The 12,888-nt window shown below is 37.1% G+C and overlaps 1 protein-coding gene across 1 annotated transcript in view; it reads right to left on the minus strand.

Moving 5' to 3' along the window:
- The window catches only part of TRDN (triadin), a gene marked incomplete at both ends in the record, with an annotated part of 228,008 nt that overhangs the window by 200,621 nt on the left and 14,499 nt on the right, over positions 1-12,888 (minus strand). The window contains one exon of the mRNA XM_079781157.1: positions 11,813-11,845. Coding sequence (XP_079637283.1) covers positions 11,813-11,845 — 33 coding nt within the window. The remainder of the gene's footprint in view (positions 1-11,812; positions 11,846-12,888) is intronic.

The following is a 12,888-nucleotide window of genomic DNA, read 5'->3' on the forward strand; positions in this document are numbered from 1 at the left end:
GATACTCACATCTCTTTAAAAACACAATTCACTAAGGTGCCAGGAAAGATCTCCACAGGGCACAGGAAACATTCATCTTCCTTGATTTCTCATGTGTGTTTTTTTTTTGTGTTGTTTTTTTTTTTCAATTTCTTCCTTATATGTCTACAGAACCTACTTCAAAGCAGGGTTTGTCATCTTAGCATCATTGACTTCTTGGGTTGAGTGGATCATTTGGAATGCAGTGGGTCTATTCTGTGCACTCATGGCATTTAGCAGCATCTCTGGCCTCTATGAACTAGATGGCTATAGTTTAATCCCTAGTCATAACCATGAAAAATGCCTTTAGACATTGCCAAGTGACCCTGTAGGGCAAAATGATCTCCAAGAATATATTGAGATGGCTCAGAATTATATTCCTTTTGCTTACCCTTTTGCGTTTGGGTTCTATAGTATTTTCATAATTATGTAACAAAAATAGTGTTGCACTGTAATATGTCATATAGCGTTACATGTGTGGAAACTTTTGATCAATGTTTTAAGAAATGTATTGTGTTTACAAAGGCATAATAAAATTTCATCTTACAGATGATAGGCAAAAAAAGCTAACAGTAAACACACACACACACACACACACACAGAGAACTTGTATCTTCAGAACAGTTCTAAAGACACAAGACAATCAGCCTCATTACTGTTTATCACCATCAAGACTTACACTGTCCAATGCAGTAAGCACTAGACACATGTGCATATTAAGGACATGATATGTGGTTAGTCCAAATTGAGATATGATATAAAGATAAGTACACACTGGATTATGAAGACTTACTGTAAAGAAGAATGTAAAATAGTTCATTAATAGGTTTATATTAATTATAGATTGTAATGATATAATGTTGGATATAATGAGGTGATGGTTTTAAATTTATATGTCATCTTGGCTAAATTACTATGCCAAGTCATTGAAATGAACACTACTCTAAGAGTTGCTGCGAAGGTGTTTTGCAGATGTAATCAAAATCCCTAATCCATTGATGTTAACTAAGAAAACAATTCTGGATCATCTGGTGGGCTTGTCTGATTCCATTGGGAGGCCTTGCAAACAGACCTGAGGTTTCTGAGGGAAAGGGAAGAAATTCTCTCTGTGGCTATGTTTTTGGTCCCTGAACGTGGGCTCAAGTTTTCCCATGACCTTCCCTTCCTGACTTACATAGCCAGTCCCCACAATCATATAGGACAGCTCCTCGTAATGAATGTCTCAATATAAAATATATTAGCAAAATTTCCTACTGGTTCTGCTTCTCTGGGTGAGCGAGCCCTGATATCCTTATTGGAGTAAATATGTTATTAAAATTAATTTTTATAATTATTTTTACTTTTTCAATGTGGCTCCTTAAAATTTTTAAATTACATATGTGGCTCACAATTTATTACTATTGATGGCATTGGTCTAGTCCTATGGGTAGGCAAATGATCTTTTTTAAAATCTAAAGTCATCTACAGGGTTAAATATTTTACAAGTGAATTGAAAAACTAAACTTAGAATGTCCCCCTGCCAATACTACCCTGCTTCCTTCCTCCTATTCTAACCAACAAGGGCTGTGGAGAAGATTGGCTCCTTGTATAACTTAGGCCAAAAAAAAAGCAGTATATTGTCAAAGACAGAATGAGTGGTCTTTGGGCATGCTAAGGGAGTCACCTTAAGAGATGATTTCTTACTCCATGTAGTGATGAATTTTAATACAGAAAAGGTATGAAATATTATAAATTAAAATGTTACATGAAATGCTACATTCATTGTGAAATGAGAGGCCTTAAAATGGTCATTTAGAATAATATTTTTCCTTTAGAGGTAGGGGTATGTGTGTGTTTGTGTTCCACATGCATCTGTTAGCCCATCAGAAGAATAAAAGAGATTCCGGAAATCACACAGGAGGATTAGACTTGAGTTAGAATCTCTGCAGGATTAGGTGCTAAGGACATCCTGCCTGGAAATCCTTCACAGCCCCCCAGCCTGTCTTATTTTGGGGAAATACACTGCTTGGACAGGGTGGTACTCTATGGGGCCAGATCGGCTGTGTTGGTGCATGTCAGTGTTTCCTGCAAGGTAGGTGGAAGCTTGTGCATGAGGAAACTCTATAGTTAATAGAGTAAACACAACCCAGTTGTGTAACTCAGACCAATTTCAAAGATAAATCCCCATTTTTTTTCTGATGCTGCACTTTAGCCTAATCCAAACCAGGACAACCCAATGATCTGAGCATATCCACTCAGAGTTTTTGCAAGTAGGGGTTATAGATTAGCATACACACACACACACACACACACACACACACACACACACACACACATATCTCTACAGCTCAGAATAAGCAGAAATATGACGACTTATATGAGCATTTATTTGCAAGAACATCATGAACTGATTTTTTAACTGATGTTCCTTTGAAGACCCTTAGTACTTCTATGGCGGCAAGCGTAGACAAGCACAGCTAACCTTGTAAAGGCATACACACACCTCCATTCTTTTCTCATAAAATACAAAAGAAATTCATTTCTGATGATTCAAACTTAAGGATAAATTAAATGCCTCTGCATCTTGTATTGCCAAATTGCATTTTCTTTGCGGATTGGATTCCATCACTACTGTCACCGTGTGTGGCTATCAGATGTCTGAAGAATCCAGTAAAGCCTCTACACAATGTGCCAGTTCTCTCTCCACACACTTCAGCCAGGAAATGATGACCATCCAGGCACCTGTCCAAATGAGTACAACATGCTACCAATTTAGACTTCACAAGGATATTTTCCTCATAAGCAGCTGATGCCTGCTTTGTTACTCTCAATGGATCTTGTCAACTAAGAGCCACTTGTATAAGAACACAAAATTAAATTTTAAAGATTTAAATTGGTAAAGTAGAAATTTATTGCTCTATGGTTTTCAGCAAACTTCAAAGAAAAATCCTTCTATTATATTAATACTAGTGTCTAGTTACTTAATAGTGTCCATAGACAGATGACTGCTTCCACTGTGTGTAAAATGACAGCAATGTATAACAGCAAAAAAACCTGCATTTAACATCATGACAGTCTTTAAGAACAGTGCACTTGGACATGAACCAATCCCGGACACAGGGACCAAGAAGAAAGTCAAAGCAGTCACTATTTATCTCCAGATATGTGTGCTTTGCAATTAGGTTAGAGACCTATAAGTCTCAGCATCCGGTCCTGGTTAGAATCATAAGCCATTTTGGTACCAGTAAAGCTTCAATATTGTATTGTGGCTTACAAGGTCCAAGATTCCCTTGGTGGCTCAAATTAGAATGCTTAGGTATAATGCAGAATTTTCCGGTCTCCTAGTGAATGCTGCACATTCCACGGGGAACACACAATTACTCCATAGACCAGCGATTTTCAATTGGTGTGCCGCAAGAATTTTTAAAACATGCAATACCTGACTATTTAGTCAGGGGCACTGACCTCTTTTACCTTAGATTGTCAAATAAAAAAAGTGACAACAGCCAACACAAAAATAGCGGTCTGGTGTGAATGAATCAAAATTATACCTTTTTTTTTTGTCAGATCGGCAAAAAATATAATATATTTTTCAGTGTGCAGCAGAATTTTCGTAATTAGTTTATGTGTGCCATGAGATGAGAAAGGTTGAAAATCGCTGCAATAGACAAAATCTTTAAAATGTCTCCAAATTAGAAGTGACGATTTGTTTTATTAGCTTGGTTCTCCTTCGTCTTCTTTAGGCATTTAATTCTATCAAAATGTGTTCATCTAAGCTCTCTGTCTCCCATGATGCCAATAGTAATCAGGGACCAACAGATTTTCCCAAGACTCTCTGAGATCAACTTTTTCATATGTAACCTGGGAAAAGAGGCTATGGGTACTAAAAATGAAAAGAATGCCAGTGATAGCATTCAATGGGACCAAAATTAGTGAAACTAGGTTGCTCTAATGATTCTGAAGAATAATTTTATTTTGTAGTGAAGTCTTTCTGAGTTCTTTTGTTATACTACATGCATTTTGCTTGTGATAAGTAGTTTCTATCTACTTACAATCATAACAAAGCTTATTGTTGAGTAGGTAGTTTATAATTTTGTTTAAGACTTACGTGGCCAATTTAAAGCAATTTTTCTCTATCTGTATGATACATTGTTAATAAATAAAAATATTATGAATCTAGATTTTTAAATGACAGTCTCAAAAAGTTGAAGGGGTAATCTCTGTCACCAAGGCAACCATCCTGATTCTTTTAGATGACAACCCAGTTTATTAAATTATTATGAGGGTTGTGAATTTCAAAGAATGCCTTTTATCATTATGTTTTCTATATATATCTCACAAGCACCAGACAATATAAAATGCCCACTTACATTTTTTTCTAATTTTAATATTGAAAATTCAAATTATTTATTCATTTGAACATATCTCTATTTGCAAGATTCTGCCACTTGTGATTAGTATACAAAAGTTTAATTATGATAAATAACCAAGCAAACCTTTTCATCTTTTTAGTAACTAATAGGAAATATTATGGGGGTCTCTTTTTGTTGAATTCTCACTATTTTAGATAAATATACCAAATGATGTATAAGTCTTTGTATTTTTCCATGATTTTCTGATGATTTTTCTGTTGGTAAACAAAAATTCTGAAGAAAGTACACTACTGGCCAACTATTACTGAAGGAAATAAAGAGAAATATTTTCTCCCCCTCAAAGCACCTTGTGTTTGTGATTCAGTGGGCATACACGTCGGATATAGTGATAGACAAATAAAATATTGAGGACAGTTTTCTTCAGTAATGTTGAATGCCATAAACATAAAAATAGTTTGGATCTTTATTTTGTTAGGTTTGATTCTTTGGTAAATGTCATAAAATAAAATAAAATTTAAAATAAAGATAACACCTATTCCATTTCATTTTTACCATTAATTTAGTCATCTCACACTAATCCATTTTTTCTTTGAATTTTGTTTTCTCAATTATAAAATGAGATGCTATTTCCCACATGTCCATAAATGAGACAGATGTGGAAATGATTACATATGATACCATTTAGGAGATAATCACTAGTGGAGTTTACAGATTTGGATAAGGTTTTGACAGTGTCAGTATTTGAGCTTCATATTGGATGATATACTAGACAGGATCAATGTGGCTGCACATCAGAATCATCTGGGGAGATTTTAAAATCTATTCCTGAGCTGGAGTCCAAACTTAATCAATTACTGTAGTCTCTCATGGTGAGGAACCTTTTAGAGCTCTCCAATTTCAATCAGCTCTCAGGTGGTTTTAGAACCACAGTCAGAATACTGTCTAGACTGATGTTTCTCAAATTTTAATGTGCATATGAGTCGCCTGGGGAATCTTCTTAACATGCAGATTCTGATTCAGTTGGTCTAGAAGGAGCCTGGTTCTGCATTTCTAAATCACTCTCAGAAGATGCTAATGTGGCTGTTCCATGGAGCACGTTTGAGTTGTGATACAAATCAGGGAGAGTCAAATACACTGGTTTTGCTGAAATACTTGGGGAAAAGCATAGTCTTCTCTCCTGAGTTGCTAAAGGAAAAAAATTTATATATATATATATATATATATATATATATATATATATATATATATGCCTCAAACTTCTGGTGATCATAATTGCCATGGAGAGGATAACCTGACTGAGAATTAAACAAGTGAAACACATTAACAAGGCAAGGTCAGGAGCAAAGAGAGAGGGGGGTGGGGTTTACTAATGACATTAAAAAACCTGTATCTAGATATCTTTGAGCCAGTTTTACTTTTGTATTTTTCACTTATTTGAAGTAATCCTATATAATAAAGAGGTAATATGCAAATTGACCATCATGCCCTCACAAGATGGCTGCCTACGACCAGGCGGCGGGGGGGCAGTAAGTGAGGGAAGACAAAACGACTGAACAAGCAGGCTGTGTGGGGCGACCAGGCTGGCAGGGAGGTTAGTGAGGGATGACCAAACAACTGAACAAGCAGGCTGCATGGGGTGATAAGGACAGCAGGGGGGTTAATGAGGAATGACCAAACAACTGAATAATCAGGCTGTGTGGGACAACCAGGCTGGTGGGGGGGCAGTAAGGGGAGGACCAGGCCTGCAGGGGGGTAGTGCAGTTGGGGGCAACCAGGCCAGCAGGGGGGGTTGGGGGCGATTAGGCTGGCAGGGGGGCCAGTGAGGGGTGACTAGGCTCGCAGGGGGGCAGTTGGGGGTGACCAGGCTGGTGGGGGTGGGCAGTTAGGAGCGACAAGGCCAGCAGGGAGGGGGCAGTTGGGGGCAACCTGGCCAGCAGCAGGGGGCAGTAAGGGGTGATCAAGCCAGCATGCAGAGGCAGTGAGGGGCAATCAGGCCGGCGGTGGGGGGGGGGGGGGCAGTTAGGGGTGACCAGGCAGGCAGGCAGGTGAGTGATTAGGAACCAGCAGTCCAGGATTGTGAGAGGGATGTCCAACTGCTGGTTTAGGCCTAATCGGGCCTAAACCGGCAGTTAGACATCCCCCAAGGGGTCCTGAATTAGAGAGGGTGCAGGCTGGGCTGAGGGGACCCCACCCCCCATGCACAAATTTCAGGTACCAGGCCTCTAGTAAAGTATATTTTCCACCAGGCCAATTTGAAATGGATTTTGGTCTTTTGTGGACAAAATAATTCTAATTAAGACATCATTTGAATTTGATACACAGAGTTGAGAACCACTGATAACTTTTCTGTTTTGATTTTTAAAAATATATTTTTATTGCTTTCAGAGAGAGGAAGGGAGAGGGAGAGAGAAATAGAAACATCAATGATGAGAGAGAATCATTGATTGGCTGTCTCCTGCACACCCACTACTGGGGATGGAGGCCAAAACCCAAGCATGTGTCCTGACTGGGAATCAAACCATGACTTGGTTCATAGGCCTAAGCTCAACCACTGAGCCACACCGACTTGGCTCTGTTTTGATTTTTTAAAACTTATTTTTCAACCAGTTTTTCTAAATGAAAATACATCATCTGGAACAGGGTGCACATTAAGCCATCTGCATTCAACCTGCACCTTAGTCTATCATGATTTGGGGAAAAGAAACATACAGAGCCAGAGAGAAAAAGAGTCTGGAATACAATGGACTTGACAGCTTTCCATTCATATACACCTCAATTACGTATCCAGTTTTACTTACATAAGAATGTAGCAGCACTGAGATTATTCTTGCTCTAACAAGAACGACTTAGAATGGTTGGGCCTGTGTTGAGTTGTCTCAGACAGCCTTTTCATTCCCCATGAGGCTGGTGCCAAAATCTGATCTCTGGCTTTCTTTGGCCTGTTCCTTCGGGCTCTGGTCTTACCCACTGTTCTTTTCATCATCCTGGTTCTAGTTTCCTTGCCTTGATGGAGACAAACTCTTTTTTTTTAGCAGCACATGGTACTCAAGTTGCCTGACACGGTGGGTCCAGAACTCACAACAGCTGCAACTACTTGGGAAGTGCATTTCTGGATCATTCACCATATTTCCATTTACTTCTGCTTCCTCAGCCTTTTCATCCTAATGCACACCTCCAAGCCCACTGTCTGTTCTCTCTGGGCTTGGTTACCCGGTCACCACTGATCTGATCAATACTGAGAAAGACAGAGTTTAAAGCACAGAGTTCCGTCTGAGCTTGGGGGCAGTATACAACAGTGCAGCTATGAAGCTGAGCTCTGATTGAGACTTATTTAAAGAGGTCCAAAAATAAATGTACCTTCTTAACAATGTTACTGTGACCTACCTAGTAACCAATATTCTGAGGCTATGAATTTTAACAAGTTTAGTTACCTTTCCATTCTCCCTCCTTTTCTCCCCATATTTTTTCAGGCACTTAATGTCCAGCCTGGTCTAAGTTGCTGAAGCTGCCAGCAAAGATGGATGCAATGAAATCTGTGGCACGGGAACTTGTCCATCTATCTTACTCACGGTGACTCGATGCAATCTTCTCAATGGCCTAATCCTAAAGTCTTGAATATTTATGATGCTCAAATTTCCTGGCTCTTCCTTATTCACCCTGACTGCAAAGAGCTATTGTGGATTTCAATAAAGTGAGAAAAATACACAATGAAGGAACTGAGTTTAAATTTACTGGGCTCTTTTTGACCTGAGAAGCTTTAGGGCAATTTAAAAACACAACTATAAGGAGGATGTAATTTGTTTTGCTCTAAGTAGAGAAGAGACTCTTCCTCTGCTGTTGACATGCATCAGGTACAATCTTACAGAAATATCAGTCATCATATGTGGTCCTGTTCAAACTTAATGACAGTCCCTATTTCAAAGAGCAAGTACACATTTAACAATTTAAGTGCATTTAAATAAAAATGCTTCATATAAACACCAGCAATTGAATGAACAACAAAAGCCTGATAATTTAGTTAATATAACTTAGCTAAATATTATTCAATATATCTGAATGGGAAAGAATATTAATGAAGATGTTAATAAATAATAATTTAGATGAATAAAGATCAAATGTTTCTGAGACTATCATTCCAGATTACAAAATAAAACTTTAAACCACAATATTTAAACCTGAAAATGTATAAAATAATTCACCTTAAAATAAGTATAAGCTTATAATATCACTTCTCTAGTAATAACATTAAAAAATGCTTTCATTTTTTATTTTTTAAAATATACTTGTATTGATTTTAGAAAGGAAGGAAGAAGGAGAGAGAAACATCAATGATGAGAGAGAATCATCCATCACTTGCCTCCTGCCTGCTGCCCCCGCCGCCCCCCCCCGCCAACACACACACACACACACACACACACTGGGGATTGAGCTTGCATCTCCAGCATGTGCCCTGACCGGGAACCAAACTGTGACCTCCTGGTTCATAGGTCGACACTCAACCACTGAGCCATGCTGGTCAGGTGAAATCTATTTTCTTTAGTCCACTTCAACTAATGTTTATAATTACATAGCGTTTGTACCCAAGGTAGGATACATAAGATGTTTCCTTAAATGTTCATTTTCTCATGTACCTTTGTAAATAATATCACTAAAAATATATATATTCACATGACTTCTGCTCCTAGTATTCTTCAAGAAGATATTTGTATACATGGTTTTAAACACATACTAGTATATCCCTTAGACTATTTTAACTAATAAGCCTTACTGACATTTTTTTTAAAAGTACCCTAAATAACTATTTAATGGTTTTTTTTTTCTGTTGATTTGAGGAATCAAGGCAATACCTTAAGAAACAATAATTAAATAGCTTTGTGGGAATTTGCAATTTATGTTAATCATTACATGAAACTTAATTTTAAAATATTCCCACAGGAAAATTCAAGTAAAAAAAAAAAAAAGAAGGACAGATTCTTTATTAAATACTAGGTATTGACTCATGGAGAATATTATATTTTTATAGAATTTAATTTATGTATAAGTAAGAAATCATTATATATTTGTTTGTTTTTCTCTTCCAATTGCAATAGACATATACACAAACAGTTACTTCCAGATAATGACTAGTAACTGATTAGCTTAAAGTTTGGCTTTGTTCTAGGCACTATTCATTAAAGATCAGATATAAAAAGACTATGTTTCTTACCTCAAAAGACTAATAAACTAATCTAGAATCTTTAACCTAAATGTAATGGCTAAAGTCTTTCTAGACTTCTTGAGTTCTCATCTTGGATTTGTGAGTCAGGAAACCTGTCTTTCCTCCTCTCCATAGCTTCATGACCACTTTCATTTTTGGATGGCTTTGTCACAGTTGTGTTTCACTGGTTTAGCTCTCTCTGGTTGGTTAAATTAATATTTTCAAAATTAACATACACTGAGTGGATTTTACCCCACACAGTGAGGTGATTATCATCTGCTCAAGCAAGGCTGAAGCTCCAAATGTGGATCCCACTGTTTGTATCCAGTGTTCTAGGGAAGATAGCAATAGAAGCCAGCAAGACCTCCTCTAAAGTAAATATTCCCAAGATATCGCTGCTAAACGTGGGTAGCAATAACTAAAACATTGTTATGGTGTCAAGTCTGGTTTATGTGTTGGCATTTTCTCAGTCACACTAAAAGTACCTGAGGATAGTGTTCCTTACGCCGTATTTTCCCTTGCAGACATAATTCCGACTCTTTCCTGTAGGAATCTCTGCCCTTCTGAGGCTCTTACTTCATAATTATACCATTTTTTCCTAGCCTTACTGTGCCCATCTTTTGAATTTGTGAGCATCTCATTCAGCATAAGGATCTAGATATTCCTGCAAGGAATTCTGATATACCACATCCAAGCATACCCAGGTAACTGTACTTCTTTAGGATCCTACACGATACATACTAACTGAATATGCTTGTGCCTCCAAGATTATTATCCTCAACACTATCTCAGCCACCATGTCCCACCATGTTTTTATTTTTACTACCTAAAAATAAAAACAATTCAATCTATATAGTATATATAAAAGGCTAAGTGCCTGTCCAGTTGCTATGACATGCACTGACCACCAGGAGACAGATGCTTAATGCTGGAGCTGCCATGATGCGCAATGGCCATTTGAAAATAAATGGTACCATGGACCTGGCACTGACAAACCATCACTTGACTTTCCCTAAGTGGGACACAGGCCCCGGCACCACCCCGGAGTGATACCCCACCAAATCATAGCCAACGCTGCCGAGATCCCATGGCGCAAAATGCGGGCCACAGCCCCGCCCAGCACAGAAAAGGTCGGTGTGGGTGCCGTGTAATGATGTCATGTAGCAATGCCCGGCTTCCTATCCCTAGCGACTAGCCCCGTTGGAGTTTCTTCAGCCCAGGGACACGACTTGCTTTATAGCCAGATGCAAACATTTTATAGGTCAAAAAATGTTTGTGAGGCGTTTTCCTGTGCCTCATCATCTCATTTGATCCTCACAGAAGTCCTGGAGTATGTAGATAGGAGACTTTGTAGAATCCTATTGTCTTTTCATTAGCAAGACAACAAAGATTTAGAAAGTTTAGAAACTTGACCCTGCTGAAAAGTAGTAAGACATGGTGGAACTTGAAAATGCCTTCAGGTTTTCTCACTGTGCAGAACATAGTCAAACACTGCTACAGTTAAGTATTTTACCCTTTGTTCTCCCTGCGTAATCTACAACAATAATCTGCTTCGTGTTGATATTTACTGCTGGGTTGCTGACAATTACCTGAAAGAGAAGTTGGGGTGCTTCACTGGGCTGGAAAAAGTTTAGCTAAATCAGAAAGCAGGTCTAATTAAGCAAGTTTATTCTATGGCTATGGTATCACCAATCGCATGCATGTGTTTCAATCTGTCATTGTTGATCATGAATTTGGTTGACACTTCTATTATAGAGAAAGGGCGAATAGCGATATTAAAATATTTCTTCTAATTAATTTCCTTTCAATATGCACCAATCTGTGCACCAGGACACTGGTAATAAAATAAGAATACAAATTTAGAATCAATAAATCTGGCCATGTGGAGAATAAAGAACATGGGTAATCTTCTTGGGGCGTTTCCAAGACTACAGAATTCAGCCCCCATTCCCACAATCCCAATTCACATTGGTCTGTGTGTTAGATGGATTCACACATCTATTGAAGAAGGCATCAATTAAATAATCAGCTGAAAAACAGTGGGGTCAGTTTCACTGGAAAGAATTGAGTATTTCTTTTCCTAACTATAAATCTTGATCTAATCATTAAATACTCTATATTAAAAATAAATTAAGGCTAAAACTCAAGTAAAGTATATTTAAGTTATGCTGAAGATCAATATTACCACAGAGAAAGATTTTAGTTTCAAAAGTGAAAAAAAAAAACACAAAAAAAAACCACCAACCTTTTTTTTTCAAGGGAGGCTCTTCTATTTCTCCTAAACCAAGACAGAAAATAATAAATTAGAAAATCTTTTAACATAGCATAATATTGCTTCTCTATTTTCCCATTTTATTTTTTTGTTTTTAAAAAACATATATTTGTTTTGACAATAAAAGTCCTTATATTATTTTGTTTTCAAAATTCCAGTTTTTAAATAGAAACTTTGTTTAAATACATTAATTAGACATAGTTCTACTTTTATGAGTTCAATAAAATTGTGGCAGTGATCCAAATTATATATCATAGTTCGTATATCATGTTAATTTCAGTTCTCTATTGTTCTTCTCCACCTCTCACTGGGGCCAAATACAAATTCAGACAAAGTCATATAAAGGGCTAAAATAATAGGAGCTTTCCTGGTAGTCAAGGCTGAATACATGATGACTAAGGTTGTCCTTAAAATTTTACTAAAATGCAGAATCAAACTGCTTTGTCTTTTCACATCTATTCAATAGTAATTTATGTGTAATTTGAGTTTATTTATTTTTATTTATTAATATATGAGTACATATATTAGTTGCATAATTGTCGTAAAATTTAGAATGTGTCCCTCTATTCTACGCCTCCATTTAATTCAATAAATTTACTTTTGATTGTGATTTTAATAGAATTTGACTAAGAACATGACTTTTGTGCATAAAACATTTATATGTATATTTAGTTTTACAGTTACTTCAGCTTTTCTAAGGATAAACTTGCGAAACAGCTATTACTTTCCTCCGAGAAACACATAAATGTTTCTATTGTGGGTTTATAGTAGCACAAAATAAGACCTTCTACTATAATGCTACTTTGATGGTAGCATTTACTATTGACATATTTGCCATAATTGCATATAAACTATAAGGTGAAAACCAAATGAGACACATTTACTGCATTTGGCATTCTGTTGATTCTCTATGAGCACTCAGAAGTACTAGTATATTCATTTTGGTTTATATAGATTGACCCAAGTTCTCATTTTTGCTTAAATGTAAGCAAACCCCTGGGATGGATATCTAAAATTGGTCCCAGCAGTTAAATATGTCTCTTTGCTCT

This window comes from Cnephaeus nilssonii (assembly GCF_951640355.1).
Source record: "Cnephaeus nilssonii genome assembly, chromosome: 9".
Taxonomy (NCBI): domain Eukaryota; kingdom Metazoa; phylum Chordata; class Mammalia; order Chiroptera; family Vespertilionidae; genus Cnephaeus; species Cnephaeus nilssonii.